Source organism: Anomaloglossus baeobatrachus, chromosome 8 (genome assembly GCF_048569485.1).
Source record: "Anomaloglossus baeobatrachus isolate aAnoBae1 chromosome 8, aAnoBae1.hap1, whole genome shotgun sequence".
NCBI classification, from domain to species: domain Eukaryota; kingdom Metazoa; phylum Chordata; class Amphibia; order Anura; family Aromobatidae; genus Anomaloglossus; species Anomaloglossus baeobatrachus.
Window position 1 is genome coordinate 182,998,744 of NC_134360.1, and position 19,172 is coordinate 183,017,915.

The window sequence follows — 19,172 nt, forward strand, 5'->3', positions numbered from 1 at the left end:
AGCTATTTCAGTTCTTAGCCCAACATTCCAAACAGAATATAGCTCTTCTTTGACAACTTTGATGAACAACTAGCAGATGACTTTGGTTCTACCATTTCAAACTCTTGGTCAGTATTTCCAGCTCACAAACTCACTCTTAAAGGGATGGCGAAATACACATATTTTATGAATACATGTATATTCAAGTTTATGAATCAAATCTCCATAAACTCACTATTTTACAGATGGGTGCATGAAAAAAACTCAGATCACTTGCGGATCAACCATAGGGTATCCAACATTTACAGAACCTGTTTTTGGTCACGTACATTTTATTCACTGTTGATGTATAAAGATGAGTGTCATGGATGACACTATGAATAAAAAAAAAATTGTCCAATTTTTATCCAGAAAAATGGACGATATTTTATACACTTATGTGAACTCAGCCCAAGTTCAAATTCATGCATCCATATTTTACATTTCTTATACAGACCTCAATACGCAAACTGACCATGGGTCTTCTGAACAAGACCAATGCCCCCCAATTCATAGTTTGTTTGTTTGTTTTTTTTAAATCATTATTGTTTTTTGTCATGTCGTACTCATGGCCCTTTTTATCCACCAAATTCTTCAAAATGGCACACACAGTTCATCAATTTGGCACAAAGTCAAAAACTATCTTTTCTTTTTTGTCTTGAACTGTCTGTTTTTGCAACTTTTTAGCCAAAAAAGTTTCACATTTTGCAAAATGGTGCAAAAATTGCACCGAAACACTGGAATAGTCTAAACACACCAGGGAGGGCTGGAATGGAGTTTCTCCAAAATGAAAAAAAAAAAAAAAAAAAATCAAAGTGGTGAATCAGGCAAAAACATATAGCTCCATCCACAAGGCAGAATACAAAAATAACAGAAGAGCAAATAAACTTCAAAAAAGATACAAATAGAATAGTGAATTGGATGCAAGCCAAAAATTGCACAAAACACACAACAACTATACAAAAACAGGCAGAAGGGCAATGATGAATCGGGCTAAGGGTATGTTCACACATGGACTTTTTGGGGGTTTTTTTCTGCAGCAAAACCTCTTTTAGCAATAAAAATGTGGAGTATAAAATAAAACACTGCAATTGGTTGGGGTTTTTTTCGTGCAGATTACATGTTATTTGTCTACAGTACCGTGTTAATAAAGTTAATTTTATTCACTAAGAACTCAGTGATTTTGCATTTTTCTAATTGCTTTCAATTGGTGAAAAAAAACCATGCAATAACATTGAAAAAATTGAGATGCTGCAAATTTTCAAAAACACTATAGTGCCCAAATAGAGTCAAGAAAAAAAAAGCTGTGTGGGATAAATTTTCTGAAATCCCATTGCTTTTGCTGGTACTGGTAAAATGCAGTTTCTTTTGTGCAGAGATAAACACAGCAAAAAAAAGCGCTGCAAAAGTGCCAGGTGTGAACATAACTGAACTGTCAGGGGCGGACATACCATTGGTGCTACCTGTGCAGCCACACAGGGACCTAAGACGTAAGGGGGGCATTCCAGCTTTAGGCCTTCTTCACACGTCCATGCAAAACACAAATGTTTGGCATGGTTCTTGGTGAAGGTATGTATGTATGTGAATGTATATGTTTTATGGGTTCTGTCCCTGTGCTACCATGTGACATCTGGATAGCACACGGACAGCATGAGCTGGTATACCTACCTGTCCCTGATGCTGCTGTCCCTAACACTGCTGCCTCCAGCGCTGCTGTCCCTAACACTGCTGTCTCCAGCACTGCTGTCCCCGACGCTACTGTCCCCGACGCTGCTGTTACTTATGGGTCCACTATGAGTGCAATGAAAATGCAATGAGCATAATGAACAGACCGGAAGCAAAAGCAGAGACAGAAACAGCAGTGCTCGAGAGAGGTAAGTATAAAAATTCTTTCTTTTTATGTCACCTGTTTTTTTGGTACATGTTACACTGATGTCACATAGATCACAGTGTGTGGTCCATGTGACACCCGTGCTGCCACCAGAAAATGGACATGTTGCTGTATGGAGCTCACAAACATGCGTGTGCTCCACACGGACACACTGTCCATGTCAAGACATGAATATGTGACCAAGCCCATTAATTTTAATGGGTCTACGTGTGTCCATGTCCCCGGTACGTGTGAAAATGGACGTCACACATACTGAAGACACGGATCTGTGAAGGAGGCCTTAGTCACAGAACCACAGACGGGTCCATATACAGTTATTGCACAGCGCCCCCCTTCTGTCTGTGTCCGCCACTGCTAACAGTACATAGAGTGTTTTTAAACATACAGGTATCAGACCAGTTTCTAATATCAGTTTAAACTGATGTGTGCATAGGACTGTAGGGTGTGATTGAAATATCTTTAATCTGACAGAAGACTGATAAGATTAGCATTGTTTTACCCTAAATAAATTATCTCTTGGTGTAAATCCCTACTTTCATCACCATTCACATTGGTTTGACTGGTGACAAATCTGTGCTCGTAAACCATTGTAGACTACAGAAGCAGAAGCCTCGGATAACAGGATAATACCAGCTGTCTGTGAACTGAAATCACATTCCATCTTTGTTGCAGAACACGGCCGGATCCATAGTGTCATCTTATAACTCAGGCGTATTAAAATGTTCCTTTACTACTCAAAGCAGCATCTCTCTATCACAACGGTCAAGCAATAATCCCGCCTACTATGTTTTCCTGGTCAGTGGTCCATCAAATGCAGATGGTGAGTAAGGGAAAGAGACACTGTTTACTTTGAATTAAAGTGGTATATCCATCTCCAAAATCCTATCCCAATATGTAGTAGGTGTAATAATAATAATATTAGCAAATATCTCCAATTAGAAATGTAATATCGTTCTCGTAATATAGCCATCTATCCTCATGTGCAGGGCATTGCAGCTTAGGTTCCATAGTTACAACCATGAGCAACTAACTGACTGTCACTACTGTATATGAGGAATCGTAACCATAGATACCTAAGCTGCAATGCCCTGCACATGATGTAAGTGACACAGCTATATAGGTGAACTATACTACATTTATAATTGGAGATGTTTGCTAATATTATTATTATTATTTCACCCACTACATATTGGGATAGGATCTTGGAGATGGGAATAACCCTTTAAGAACTGAATTATTCTCTGTAATCTATTAGAATTCACTAAAGTGTTTTTAGGTCTGGATATGATCAAGCTCAAGTGCATCGGCATATACACTATATACTATGATATTTCAACATACAGTGGGGAAAAAAAGTATTTAGTCAGCCACCAATTGTGCAGGTTCTCTCATTTAAAAAGATAAGATCGACCTGTAATTGATATCATAGGTAGACCACAACTATGAGACAAAATGAGAAAGCAAATCCAGAAAATCACTTTGTCTGATTTGTCAAGATTTTTTTTGCAAATTAAGGTGGAAAATAAGTATTTAGTCAATAACAAAAGTTCATCTCAATATTTTGTTATATATCCTTTGCTGGCAATGACAGAGGTCAGACGTTTTCTGTAAGTCTTCATAAGGTTGGCACACACTGTTGGTGGTATGTTAGCCCATTCCTCCATGCAGAGCTTCTCTAGAGCAGTGATGTTTTGGGCCTGTTGCTGGGCAACACGAACTTTCAGCTCCCTCCAAAGCTTTTCTATGGGGTTGAGATCTGGAAACTGGCTAGACCACTCCAGGACCTTCATATGCTTCTTACTCACTCCTTCGTTGCCCTGGTGGTGTGCTTGGGATCATTATCATGTTGACCCAGCCACATTTCATCTTCAGTGCCCTTGCTGATGGAAGGAGGTTTGCACTCAAAATCTCACAATACATGGCCCCATTCATTCTTTATGTACACGGATCAGTCATCCTGGTCCCTTTGCAGAGAAACAGCCCCAAAGCATGATGTTGCCACTCCCATGTTTCACAGTAGGTATGGTGCTCTTTTGATGCAACTCAGCATTCTGTTTCTTCCAAACACGACGAGTTGTGTTTGTACCAATCAGTTCTACTTTAATTAGTGGAGGACAGAGGAGCCTCTTAAAGAAGAAGTTACAGGTCTGAGAGCCAGAAATCTTGCATGTTTTTATGTCACTAAATACTTTTTTTCCACCAGAATTTGCAAACAAAATCTTGCCAAATCAGACAAGGTGATTTTCTTGATTTATTTTCTCATTTTGTCTTTCATAGTTGTGGTCTACCTATGATGTCAATTACAGGCCTCTCTCATCTTTTTAAGTGCGAGAATTGCACAATTGGTGGCTGACTAAATCCTTTTTTTCCCCACTGTATATATTATCCATAACTGTCCATAGTCTAGAGGAGACTTTGTGCAACATTATTTTAGGATAGTAAAATACAGTTTAGGGCTCATCCAGACGACCATTTTATTTTTGAGAAAAATGGGACAGTTTATTTTCTGGCAGAGTTTCATCCAAATGCAATCAAAGTTTGGTCCAAGTGCCATCAGTTTTTTTTGTTCCTAAAAAAATAATAATAATAAAAAAATCTGTATTTTTTTTCATTTAGCATTCGTGGAAAATCGGACCCGCACTCAGAGGGCATCCTAATGCAGTCTGATTTTTTTCACAAACCCTTAGGCTATGTGCCCACGCTGCGGAAAATGCGCGGATTTTGCCGCGGATTTCTCACGGAAAAGCCGCGGATTTCCCGAAAATCTGCAGCACAGGTACTTCCCAGCCATTTCTATGGCATTTTGGAAATGCTGTGCCCATGCTGCGGATTTTTCCGCAGCGGATTTCGTGCGGATTTTGATCCGGAAAAATCTGCAACATGTCAATTATTGTTGCGGATTATCATCCGGATTTTGCCTTTAAAATTGAAAAAAAAAGAAATTGCAAAATCCGCATCAAAATCCGCATCAAATCCGTGGCAAATCTGCGGCAAATCCGCTCCTGCGGATTTTGCGGGAAAGCTGCGGATTTTGATGCAGAAAAATCCACAGCTACATTCTCCCGTGGACACATAGCCTTAGGTCTCATGCGCACGTAACTGCTGAATATTCTGCAGCGATTTGACAGCACATGTGCGCTTCAAATCGCTGCAGAAACACTGCATAATGGATGCATTTTTTTTTGTAGAAAAAAAACGATTTCATGCGCTATGGCTGCTGCCTCCACCATAGGCCTCTGCCACACTTACGTGACAAAACGTAAGATTTTTGTCACGTACGTGTTAAAGGGGTGGTTTGTTCCCCGTGTGCCGTGTTTGTGGCACGTACGTGTTCTCCGTGTGTTATACGTAATAACACACGGAGAACGGAAAGTCCCACCTTACCTGCATCATCCGGCGCTGTCTGTGGTGCTGAATGACAACATCCGGCCAAAGCCACGCCCCGCTGACGCTGCATCCGGTCCCCAGTGAAGGAGAAGTGTTGTTCAAATTCACTGGGGGACGGATGCAGGGGACAGCCGCGGCAGAGACTGCAGGTATAGTGGAGGTGAGTATGTGTTTTTATTATTTTTACACTGACACATGTCTTTCTCTGGCACGTGTCACACGGGCCCGCATCCACACTACATCCGTGTGGTACGGGTGCGGGCCGTGTGACACCCGTGCTGCCGGAGCAACACGGACATGTCAGCGGTTTTCAAAAACGGACACACGTAAGTAGGGAACGGACACATGTTCCGTTCCTAAATACTTACGTGTGTCCAAAACAATAACAATACATAGGACCACGTGGGCCCGTGTCTCCGGTACGTGAAAAAAAAGGCACACACGTACCGGAGGCACGTGAGTGTGACGGAGGCCATAGACAGAGTGGGAGCTGCATCCATAGCACACGGAATAATTGACATGCTGCTTTTATGAACGCACGGATTTGGGTCAAAATTTTAGCACCCAAATCGCTGCGTTCAAAAAAGCAACGTGCGCACGTATCATGCACAATTTACATAGATTGTGCAGGGGACGCAGGATGCATGCGTCACAGCGACGTCACACGGCAGGTGGCCAATAGAAGCGGAGGGGTGGAGTTGAGCGGGACGTAACATCCCGCCAACTTCCTTCCTTCCGCATAGCCGGTGGAGGCAGGTAAGGAGATGTTCCTCGCTCCTGCGGTGTCACATATAGCGATGTTTGCTGCTGCAAGAACGAGGAACAACATCGCTAATTAGAAATAAACGATTTTTTGTTATAGGACGACCTCTCCGCAGCAAACAATTTTTGACGCTTTTGCGATCGTTTTAGATCGCATAAAATTGTTACACGCTGCGATATCGTTAATGACGCCGGCTGTGCTTCACAACAATGTGACCCCGACGATAAAACATTAACAATATCGTAGCGTGTAAAGCCCCCTTTAGACTTGCATTGTATTGCATTGATTTTGATCTGACACGTGGCTAAAAAACTGACATGTCTCTGTGATTTTTCACTCACTACTTGGTCTGCAGAAAATCACACACATGTGAATGACCCCACCAGAGCGGACACATAAACGTACATAATCTTGACCAAAATCATGGGCCCATTCATTGGATCCATCACTCACCGTGCTACCCATCATAATCCATAATGTGGTTGTGGAAAGGGAGCACTGCCTCACATTACAATTCAGCTTTTTTCCTAATTTTAAACACATTTGTTGGTCTTCTTAGCAACAAAGAAAACTGACGTTGTAGCATTACGCTTTTACCCAAAACCTATAGGCTTCAAAGAGAATGCATCTACGGGACATGGCCTGATGTTTTCATGTTAAACAAACATTTAGTTGTTTTTCTGTTTTAAGTTCTTACAAAATTCTGAAATCTTTTATTTTTTTTTTTTATAATGTGCCTTAGATCTAATAGGCAGGTAGTTGCTAACAACCTGCCTGTTCTCCCAGGCGCCAATGTTTGCCGACACAGAGTAGTCACAGACCTCTCCTGCCGACCATTCAGTGGCTTCCACTGACGTCACGTTGACCAAGCAGTGGCTTTTTTTCCCGTTTTGCTCAGTTGACGGGGCATGACTTCCGGCGTCATGCTTATTGCCAGGGAGCTTTCTGCAACCTAACTCCGGGAAGTCAGCTGTCAATCAGCATGATAGCAGCAGTCGCCCATCAACAAAGCAGAATGGAAAAAAAACACTGCTCTGTGGCAGCGCTGATTACAATACAAGGTAAGACCACTATTTAAAAGTTGCGGCAGAAAACACAAGATCCACCATAGATGATAGAGGTACAAGTGCATTCACTAAATTAGAATATCCTCAAATAGTGAATTTATTTTAGTAATTCAATACAAAAAGGGAAACATATTATTAGTCATTACACACAGAGTGATCTATTTCAAGTGTTTATTTCTGTTAATGTTGATGATTATGGCTTACAGCCAATGAAAACCCAAAAGTCAATATCTCAGAAAATTAGAATATTATATAAGACCAACTGAAAAAAATAATTTTACACTCAGAAATGTTGGCGCCTACTGAAAAGTCTGTACAGTAAATGCCTCAATACTTGGTCGGGGTTCCTTTTGCATGAATTACTGCATCAATGCGGCGTGGCATGGAGGCGATCAGCCTGTGGCACTGCTGAGGTGTTATGGAAGCCCAGGTTGCTTTGAGATGCACTTGTAGCACTTCTACACTTCCCCCTGAACAGGTCACATAGCTTGCACACACAAAACTCTCCCACACACCAGCATCCTATATACACGTGATGTATTGTTCTGCTCATGCAGAAAGCAGCATTTTAGCCAAGATGTCTACTCTGTATCCATTCACTGTCTAGTTTTAATTAAATTACTTAAAAATATAGTTGATACATTCTTTATTAAAATCTATTAAATAAATTGTTTATAAATGTAATGTACCCTCCACAGGACAAATCCAGTTTCATACGAAGAAGTTAATATCGAGCGTCAAAGTTGACCTAACAAGTTATATGACAGTTGGCTCACAGAGTGGAAGAAGTCCCCTAGTGCTTGGTCACGGTGAGTATTTATCTATTGACTTCATTATACTTTCCTCTAGTCGTATTTATGTCTAGATAAGAGAGGAATATTTAAAGGACTTGTCTCATCTTGTTAAAGCAATGAAATTGCAAACTGCATGTAAAGCAAATAACTGATTTTTTTTTTTACCTGTTATTGAAAAGCCCATGATTCTCAAGAGCAGAGGATTTAGAATTGTATATTTTACTGCTTGCTGCCTTGATTACTGGCCACTTCTACAGTATTTCTATGGATCTGGCCAACTTTGGTTCACCTCCAGCTTTCCTATGCTTTTGGGGCAAATATAAGAGAGTGAAAAGTTCACTTATCAGAGCGACTATATGGTTGGTTGGAAATGTCAATATTCAGGAGCGCACTGTCTCCTGACAAGCAGGAAGTCTGAGGCTTGGGAGCGGTATGCTCCTGCAAATATAAATTTAACACATTCCCTTAATCTGTCTGCATGACATTCTTCACTACAGAAGAATATAAGTCAAGCATAATAGAGTGATTACTGTACAGCCAGACACTGCATAGTGATTGTTGATGATCATAGCCCTGGCACCACCTCGATGACTGGGAGTGAGCAGCTGCAGGGTGAATATAACTTTGTTTTCTCCCTGCAAACACAACTCTAATCACACTGTCACTGTTATGATCATAACTCACTCACACACACACACACACACACACACACGGGTAATGGAAAATGGGAAGGCACCCTGTACAGATCACAAGATCCTAGCTGCACAACTAACTGCATCACCTCGGACTTGGTTACCTAAAAGGTTACCCATGGGTTTCTCGTGCCTCCTGTAGGACCAGAGATGAAGCCACCACACACTCCCTAGAAGGGGAGAGGAAGATGTGCAGGAGCAAACAGAAACCCAGAGTTAGAAAAACTGAAACAAGTTCAAATAAGGTGAAAGGATTAGGGGTTGGGAAGGAAAACGCATCAAATTACAGAAGACGCTCAACTGGTGTTTACTATAAAGGTGAACCCCTAAGATGAAGGGCTGGAGCTCAAGAAAAACAAGTCCACTTAGAGATAGAGCCAGCAAGGAAGTGCAGTGAGAGGGGAACATATGTAACCCAACCCAAAATGTGATAGGGCAACCAATAACGGAAAAATGAGAAATACGAGGAGAGAAGCAAGCCAAGAAAGGAAAACAAAGACCATAAGAATGTGGACAGGGAAGAAAATGCAGTACCTCAGAATACAGAGGAACCGACCATGAAATCACAGGTCACTGGATTGAACCCCCAAACCGAGCGATGACAGCCATAAATGGTAAAAATAATATTTACCTGCACATTAACACTGTGGCTGCAGGTATAATACCAGTATATTTGTTGACAGGTTCCTATTATTTCCTGGAATGTATAAATTGTCTAACTGTGATTGTGTAGAATGAGGTCAGTTATTTAGTATAGTACATACATGATACAAATATGACAAGAAACCTGCCACCCTTCTTAGGCCCGTTTCACACGTCAGTGAAAAACACTGACGTTCTTCACTGACGTGTAAAACACGCACATGTCCCTCCGTGTTCCGTGATTCACGGCACACGTGGGTTGTCCATGTGCAATTCGTGATCTGTGATTGCATATGGACATTACTCACCTGCCTTCTCTGCTGCTGTCCATGGTGCTGAAGTCTCCAGCTCTGCAGCGTCCGCCCACCGCTCTCAGCACCTACTTCCTGGTCGGCAGTTCCTGCTCTCATGAATATTCATGAGCCAGGCAGGAGCTGCCGAGAGCGGAGCAGGCACAGTGAATCACAGGCAAGGTAAATTGAAAATATTTAATATATCCGTGATTTTATGGTACGTGTTTCACTGATCACACACGGATCACACCATAGTGTGATTCGTGGGTCATCAGTGATGCCATAAAAAAACTGACTTGTCTCTGTGCAGAATCACGGCCACGGGTGCACGCTGCACGGAGACAAGTTCAGTGAAAAATCACTGATGTGTGAGCAGACCCATTGATTATAATGGGTCTGCGTTTGTCAGTGATTCTGGTACGTTCAAAAAAAGGCACAAACGTACCAGAATCACTGACGTGTGAAACAGGCCTTACTCCGAGAAACAGTTAGACAAAAACACATTACAGTTCAGTGCTACATAGTGTATAGCCAAGGACATGATCCCTTGTCAGCTATCCCCTGGGTCCTGGGAAAGCCTTACCCCCGGAGGGGTTTAGGAATGGCGTTCCTCATCTCACAGGGCCAGATTTAATCCATGCTTGGCTCTAATTCCACAGCCTCTGCACAGTGGGATAGTACCAGAGATATGGCTTTAGGAGGTGCGTAGATAGTAGATGTACCCATGACCTTGTATCTGAAGTGCTCAATGACCCATCTGTATAATAACCATCACAAGGAAGATGGGGCCCTGATACAAATTAGGACTTTCAAAGCAGCATCTGCAAAGGCACTTCAAGTATTGATGTTTCCATCTAAACAGCAATCAATCTCAGCAGTGGAAATAAGGAAAGTCTACAGTATCTTATTAGACAACGTGGTGTTTTTTAGGATCCCTCATGCTGATTGCCTGGATGACCACTGGAAGTATTGGGATGATTATGGCCCGCTATATGAAGAGTGCTGCAGGGAAGCCATTCCTTGGAAAGGCAGCATGGTTCCAGGTAAAATATACAGGGACATAAAAGCTAGAAAATCTAGCATCTACTCATATTCTTTAAAGGGACTGTCCATGAAGTTTTAATTTTTTGAGACTGAGTATTCTTTTTTTTCTGATTACAGGGGTAGCAAACTTGGCTGAGCTTTTGTTAGCAGCATTAATGGTTAATATACTTCACAGCAGCCACATGCAACATAGACAGCAATAGATAAGAGCTGACTCATTGACTTCTTTAGAAAAGTCTATCTGTGACTTTCAGAGATTACTTTTCAGGGAGCGAGAGGATGTGAGATGTGATATTACATATTATTAAAAGTGGATTATTGATTGTATTATCAATATATAGGTGACATCTTTTAATATAAAGGGATTTAAAAAAAATGTGCCGATGTGTTCCGCCCCGCGGGCTTGGCTGCGACCGCCGAGCTGCTCGGATTCGTGCTCGTACTGCGGGTGGTGGCTCGAGCCTCTCATGGACCCGGGGGTCACGTCGCTCTGCAAGGGAGTTGGCGCTACATGCGGGGATTTGGGTGTTGGGTTTGGGATGATAGTTCGTGATGCCACCCACGGGTTGTGGTGATTGTGGACACCACCGCTGCGGTGAAGGTATGGGGCTCCCAGGAGCGATGTAATGGCGCAGCTAGGTGTTGACCCCTCCGTGGGTAGGGGGTGTTGGTCCCGGGGCCTGGTAGGCGAGGGCCAGGGTGCAAGGTGAAGTGTTGCGGTGCAGTGCGGTGCGGTGCCTGATGGCACTGGTGTACTCACTCTGACACAAGACACTGGAGTCTCTGGTAAACCAAACGGAGTGATGAACGGGGTCCGCAGACGGCTGCAGCTTGTTCCAGACTAGGTTGGTGGTTTCCGCCTTTCTCCTGCACCTCTGTGTGTAAATGTTTTGACTCTTGTGCCTAGACACCGGTAGTCCGCTCCCCGACGGGTATATGCCGGAGGAACCCGTTTGCCCGCAGACACTGGCCCTTTGGGTCTCTATGCCTTGGCGGTGGCTTTACCCTGTATGGTTGGGCTGTTGTCTTCTAAAGGGACTTGTGTGGGGTATGTCCTTGAGTCCAGCCCGCAATCAGTTGATTCGACTCGGCCCTGTCGGTTCAGGGCTTTGTGCTGGGTCTGAGTACCCTGCCTGGTGCTCTGGTATCCAGTTGGCTCCCTGGTTCGGTTCCGGCGGGCCACTACCCTGTCCCGGTCCCTTACGGTTCCACCGGTCGTTTTCCCGGTCTCCTGCAGGTGGCCACCACTGTCTGCCTCCTTGCCAATGGCGACTGGGCCCCGACCCAGCCACCTGGTAGTCTCTTATCAGGGCACGGACACAGGAATGCCCGTGACCTTGACTGCTCTCTCCTCGCACTTGAACTTGACTCCTCCAGAGCCTGAACTAGACTCGACTAACTGTTTTCCTGCCTCCAGGCCTGTGAACTCCTCGGTGGGCGGAGCCAACCGCCTGGTTCTGCCCCCTGGTGTGGGCATCAAACCTGGAGGGTGGTGACAAGGGTTTTAGGTTTGGCTGGTGTTACCTAACCGGAAGGGGGGGGTGGTGTTGTGTGTGACTACCTGGGACAACCTGGATAGTCCAGGGCGTCACATAAGCACTAACAGGCAGATAGTTGCTACCTACCCGCCTGTTGTGCGCAGCGCCGTTCTTCTCTGGCACAGAGCAGTCACAGACCACTCCTGCCGGTGATACAATGGCTTCATCAAAAGATCAGAGGTTTCTTTTTTGCTCTGCTCTGTAGACGGGCATGGTCACCTGACATCATGCTGATTGACAGCTGGCTCCCCGCTGCCTAACTGTGGGAGCCAACTCTTAATCAGCATGACATCAGCAGTGATGCCTATCTACACAGCAGAGCGGATCAGCAGCTCCCACTCAGTTGTCGCAGTGTCAGCTGAAGCCGCAAAATTTCCTGCAGGAGTGGTCTGTGACTGATCTGTGCCAGTGAAGAGCAGCACCAGGCACTCGACATGGTAAGTAGCAACTACCTGCCTGTTAGCGATTAGGTATACACTACAGTACAGACCAATAGTTTGGACACATCTTCTCATTCAAAGAGTTTTCTTTATTTTCATGACTCTGAAAATTGTAGATTCACATTGAAGGCATCAAAACTATGAATTAACACATGTGGAATGAAATACTTAACAAAAAAGTGTGAAACAACTAATAATATGTCTTATATTCTAGGTTCCTCAAAGTAGCCACCTTTTGCTTTGATTACTGCTTTGCACACTCTTGGCATTCTCTTGATGAGCTTCAAGAGGTAGTAACCGGAAATTGTCTTCCAACAGTCTTGAAAGAGTTCCCAGAGATGCTTAGCACTTGTTGGCCCTTTTGCCTTCACTCTGCGGTCCAGCTCACCCCAAACCATCTCGATTGGGTTCAGGTCTGGTGACTGTGGAGGCCAGGTCATCTGGCGTAGCACCCCATCACTCTCCTTCTTAGTCAAATAGCCCTTACACAGCCTGGAGGTGTGTTTGGGGTCATTTTCCTGTTGAAAAATAAATGATGGTCCAACTAAACACAAGCCAGATGGAATAGTATGCCGCTGCAAGATTCTGTGCTTTGAATAAATCCCCAACAGTGTCACCAGCAAAGCACCCCCACACCATCACACATCCTCCACCATGCTTAACGGTGGGAACCAGGCATGTAGAATCCATCCATTCACATTTTCTGCGTCGCACAAAGACATGGTGGTTGGATCCAAAGATCTCAAATTTGGGCTCATCAGACCAAAGCACAGATTTCCACTGATCTAATGTTCATTCCTTGTGTTCCTTAGCCCAAACAAGTCTCTTCTGCTTGTTGCCTGTCCTTAGCAGTGGTTTCCTAGCAGCTATTTTACCATGAAGGCCTGCTGCACAAAGTCTCCTCTTAACAATTGTTCTAGAGATGTGTCTGCTGCTAGAACTCTGTGTGGCATTGACCTGGTCTATAATCTGAGCTGCTGTTAACCTGCGATTTCTGAGGCTGGTAACTCGGATAAACTTATCCTCTGCAGCAGAGGTGACTCTTGGTCTTCCTTTCCTGGGGCGGTCTTCATGTGAGCCAGTTTCTTTGTAGCGTTTGATGGGTTTTGCCACTGCATTTGGGGACACTTTCAAAGATGATGGCCACTCATTTTTCTTTACTTAGAATTTGTATTATGGCAAGAAAAAAGCAGCTAACAGTATATTCAGTAGGACTATCAGCTTTGTATCCACAAGACTTCTGCACAACACAACTCATGGTCCCAACCCTTTTTATAAGGCAAGAAATCCCACTTATTAAACGTGACAGGGCACACCTGTGAAGTGAAAACCATTTCTGGTGACTACCTCTTGAAGCTCATCAAGAGAAAGCCAAGAGTGTGCAAAGCAGTAATCAAAGCAAAAGGTGGCTACTTTGAAGAACCTAGAATATGACATGTTTTCAGTTGTTTCACACTTTTTTGTTAAGTATTTCATTCCTCATGTGGAAATTCATAGTTTTGATGCCTTCAATGTGAATCTACAATATTCAGAGTCATAAAAATAAAGAAAATTATTTGAATGAGAATGTGTGTCCAAACTTTCGGTCTGTACTGTATATATACTATGTATATGTGTATATATGTATGTGTATATATAATAATACATATACAGTGCCTTGCGAAAGTATTCGTCCCCCTCGAATTTTTCAACCTTTACCCATATTTCAGGCTTCAAACATAAAGATAAACACCTGGATACATTTATTTGTGAACCATTCCATTGTAGATTTTGCTTTTGCTTTGGGATCATTGTCTTGTTGGAAGACAAATCTCCGTCCCAGTCTCGGGTCTTTTGCAGACTCCAACAGGTTTTCTTCAAAAATAATCCTGTATTTGGCTCCATTCATCTTCCCATCAATTTTAACCATCTTCCCTGTCCCTGCTGAAGAAAAGCAGGCCCAAACCATGATGCTGCCACCACCATGTTTGACAGTGGGGATGGTGTGTTCAGGGTGATGAGCTGTGTTGCTTTTACGCCAAACATATAGTTTGACATTGTGCCCAAAAAGTTCGATTTTGCTTTCATCTGACCAGAGCACCTTCTTCCACATGTTTGGTGTGTCTCCCAGGTGGCTTGTGGCAAATTTTAAACAACACTTTTTATGGTAATCTTTGAGAAATGGCTTTCTCCTTGCCACTATTCCATAAAGGCCAGATTTGTGCAGTGTACGACTGATTGTCCTATGGACAGACTCTCTCACCCCAGCTGTAGATCTCTGCAGTTCATCCAGACTGATCATGGGCCTCTTGGCTGCATCTCTGATGAGTCTTCTCCTTGTTTGAGATGAAAGTTTGGATGGATGGCCGGGTCTTGGTAGATTTGCAGTGGTATGATACTCCTTCCATTTCAATATGATCACTTGCACAGTGCTTCTTGGGATGTTTAAAGTTGTGGAAATCATTTTGTAACCAAATCCAGCTTTAAACTTCTCCACAACAGTATCACGGACCTGCCTGTTGTGTTCCTTGGTCTTCATGATGCTATCTGAACATTAACACTAGAACTACTGAGGTAGTCATTTTGACTACTTTGCACCATGAATTTCTATATAGGTGTCATGAGTCCAGTAGTTCTAGTGTTAAACTGAACACCATGACTATCACAAAGCAGGTGCATTTATACGGAGACTTGATTATACACAGGTGGCTTATATGTATCATCATCAGTCATTTAGGACAACATTGGATCATTCTGAGATCCTCAATGAACTTCTGGAGTGAGTTTGCTGCACTGAGAGTAAAGGGGACGAATAATATTGCACGCCCCAATTTTCAGTTTTATTCTTTTTTACAAAAGTTTAAAATAAGCAATAAATTTCGTTCGACTTCATAATTGTGTCCCACTTGTTGTTGATTCTTCACCATAGCATTAAAATTTTTATCTTTACGTTTGAAGCCTGAAATGTGGGAAAAGGTTAAAAAATTCAAGGGGGCCGAATACTTTCGCAAGGCATTGTATATATATTTTTCACTCTTTGTTTCATTGCAGACATTTGGTAAATTAACAAAAAAATGTTTTCATTAATCTACTCTGCACCCCATCTTGACAGAAAAAAATAGAAATGTAGAAATTTTTGCGAATTTTTAAACAAGAAAAACTGAAATATCACATGAACATAAGTATTCAGACCCTTTGCTCAGACACTCATATTTAAGTCACATGCTGTCCATTTCCTTGTGGTCCTCCTTGAGATGGTGCTACTCCTTCACTGGAGTCCAGCTGTGTTTAATTAAACTGATAGGACTTGATTTTGAAAGGCACACACCTGTCTATATAAGACCTCACAGCTCACAGTGCATGTCACACCAAATGAGAATCAAGAAGTCAAAGGAACTGCCCAAATAGCTCAGAGACACAATTGTGGCAAGGCACAGATCTGGTCAAGGTTACTAAAGAATTTCTGCAGTACTCAAGGTCCCTAAGTGCTCAGTAGCCTACATATTTCTTAAGACCCGCAACACACATCCGTCTAATTTGTACATGTGCGGTACGTATTTGCACGTACCGGAGACACGTAGACACGGAGACCCATGTTAATCAATGGTAGATGGCACACACACGTAAAATCGCACGGAACGTGTGTCCGTGAGGTAAGTACGTGTGTGCGCTTTTCTACACGGACAACATGTCCATTTTTGGCCGGCAGCACGCAGGCATGGACCCGCTTTAGTCTATGGGTCCGTGCCTGCACGTACCGCACACGGAGTATGTCCGTGTTCAGCACGTTTTGTGCATGTGCGTTTTTACACTAGCGATCTTATTTTTATTTATTTTTTAATTAAATTCAGTATACTTACCTTTTTTTTTCTGCTGTTCTCAGTCATACTTACATTGGCACTCGTTTTTTTTCTTCTCCCGGCTCATACCGCTCCCCGATCACCAGCGCGGCGAGGAACAGCTGTGCAGAGAATACGCGGCAACAATTACTTTGAATATACCGGCCGCTCATTAATCAATCTCGTATTCCCTGCTTTCCCCACCCACAGACGCCTGTGATTGGTTGCAGTCAGACACGCCCCCACCCTGAGTGACAGCTGTCTCACTGCACCCAATCACAGCAGCCAGTGGGCGTGTCTATACTGTGCAGTAAAATAAATAAATAAATAATTAAAAAAAACGGCGTGCGGTCCCCCCCCATTTTAATACCAGCCAGATAAAGCCATACGGCTGAAGGCTGGTATTCTCAGGATGGGGAGCCCCACGTTATGGGGAGCCCCCCAGCCTAACAATATCAGTCAGCAGCTGCCCAGAATTGCCGCATACATTATATGCGACAGTTCTGGGACTGTACCCGGCTCTTCCCGATTTGCCCTGGTGCGTTGGCAAATCAGGGTAATAAGGAGTTATTGGCAGCCCATAGCTGACAATAAGTCCTAGATTAATCATGTCAGGCGTCTCCCCGAGATACCTTCCATGATTAATCTGTAAATTACAGTAAATAAACACACACACCCGAACAATCCTTTATTAGAAAAAAAAACACTAACAATTTGCCTGGTTCACCAATTTTATAAGCCCGAAAAAGCCCTCCATGTCCGGCGTAATCCACGGACCTCCAGCGTTGCATCCAGCTGTGCTGCATGAAGGTGACCGGAGCTGCAGAAGACACCGCCGCTCCTGTCAGCTCCACGCAGTTAATGAAGGCAATAGCGCGATCAGCTGAGCTGTCACTGAGGTTACTCGCGGCCAACGCTGAATACAGCTGATTGCGCTATTGCCTTCATTAGCTGCGTGGAGCTGACAGGAGCGGCGGTGTCTTCTGCAGGTCCGGTTGCCGCTGCCTGTTGATGGGGGCGCTTTTCCCCCCTTTCCTTCTCTTTTGGACAGTTTCGCATGGAACGGAGAAGTCCACTCCCGGTTCTATTTGTGTTGGGAGCTGTGGCCCGCAAAAGCTGACCCTTGAGATTTTAGTAGGTTCTTGGCGGACACCCTATCCCCTGCGTTGGGCTTCCGTTTAGCTCTATCTGGGCAGTAAATTGGGACAACGTCTGGAACCTTGTCCCTGGCTGGTTAATTGGAGAGGGGCTTACAACCTTCCTCGCCCTAGGGTCCAGGCACCCCGACTGTGCACGGCCTCCAGACCGGATTCCCACTGTCGGTACCGGCGGGCTACAACCCTGCCCAGGTCCACTTTAGGTCTACCACGACCGGATTTCTGTCGCCTGTGGCTCTGCTCACCATCTGCCACCTAGCCAAGTAGTCCAGGGGCTACGACTCCTGACTACACTACAGTAAGCTCTCCACACTTCAACTGTCACCACAGATCTGTTGTGTTCCCGCCTCTGACTCCTCAAGACCCCTAGGTGGGCGTTCTCATCCGCCTGATCCCGCCCACTGGTGTGTCCTGGTTGTCATGAGGGGGTGGCTAGGGTTTTGTGGCTGTGTGTTATGCCTAGGTGTGGGTTGTGATGGTAATAAGGAGGATGTGAGCTATTTGTGACTACCTGGTTTTGCCAGGGCGTCACACTATAGCGGACTGAGCTCCTGTAGTTGCCCGCCTTTGTGTGTAGTTTGATGAATCATCAACACAAAGCACAGGAAGCCTTCAAGGAATGATGAGACCTGGCACCCAATGAAAGTCATTTGCAATCTCTGAATGGCTCTTACTGGGTGTAAAAACAACGTTTTCAGATGTTGTGTGTAATAAAAAAAAACAAAAAACAACACCCTCCTGGAAATGCTTTGTCTTTGACTGGCTGTATGTGGGCCAAGAGCCGGACTGCCCAATCATTGACTTCCATAATACTGGTTACTCGAGCTGAGCCCATCTGAGTGTCCGACCTACTCGACTCGAGTAAAGAGCATTTGAGCATCATAGTGGTCACTCATTATTATAAGTACTGTGAACTAAACACTAAAGTGCTCGCCCATAACTAGTGAGTTGATACAAATGGCACTTTTGGGGTGGTGCTCAAGTAGGGTGCAACACCGTCTCAAGTAGATGTAGAAACTTGGCACTCAAGATAAATGTGAATAGTGGTCTTTTTTTGCGGAGAACTTGTAGGACCAACACAAGCACAGACTTTTCGGTCAAAGACCTTCATCAGTGTGCGTACAGGGGGTCCTCAGAAGGTATAGAAACTTGGCAACTGGCATACTCAGGTATGATGCGGTGTCCACTGCTGTCCACCGCTCTCTATGTGGCAGTGCCAAGTTTCTACATCTACTCGCCCATAACTAGACACGATTAATGAAAGGGACAAGTTATTACTAGTTGATATCATATTGTTCTTGTTAGAAACCCATTTTGTGGCAAATACTGTATACTATAATTTCTGCCAATGATTGGGTCTAGTAGGAACCAACCAGAATCTAACATTTTAATTTTATCACAAGAAAATGAAAGCTGATTGTGGCTGGTTGTTACAAGGCATATTGTCACTAAGATACAACTAATCTGTCAATACACAAGAGAGGAAACACACACAGACACAGAAGCACTTCCCACAGGAGAAATAGACCAAATCTAAAATCTGAGAGCCCCGAAGGCAACATCGCGAACATCAGCCTTATCTGTTCCTGAGACTATTATATAGTTTTACTTGATATAACGCCTTATTT

At 43.8% G+C, this 19,172-nt stretch overlaps 1 protein-coding gene across 1 annotated transcript in view; it reads left to right on the forward strand.

Moving 5' to 3' along the window:
- The window catches only part of LOC142250150 (putative ferric-chelate reductase 1), a 90,683-nt gene that overhangs the window by 49,337 nt on the left and 22,174 nt on the right, over positions 1 to 19,172 (forward strand). The window contains exons 8-10 of the mRNA XM_075322282.1: positions 2,582 to 2,729; positions 7,825 to 7,935; positions 10,478 to 10,590. Coding sequence (XP_075178397.1) covers positions 2,582 to 2,729; positions 7,825 to 7,935; positions 10,478 to 10,590 — 372 coding nt within the window. The remainder of the gene's footprint in view (positions 1 to 2,581; positions 2,730 to 7,824; positions 7,936 to 10,477; positions 10,591 to 19,172) is intronic.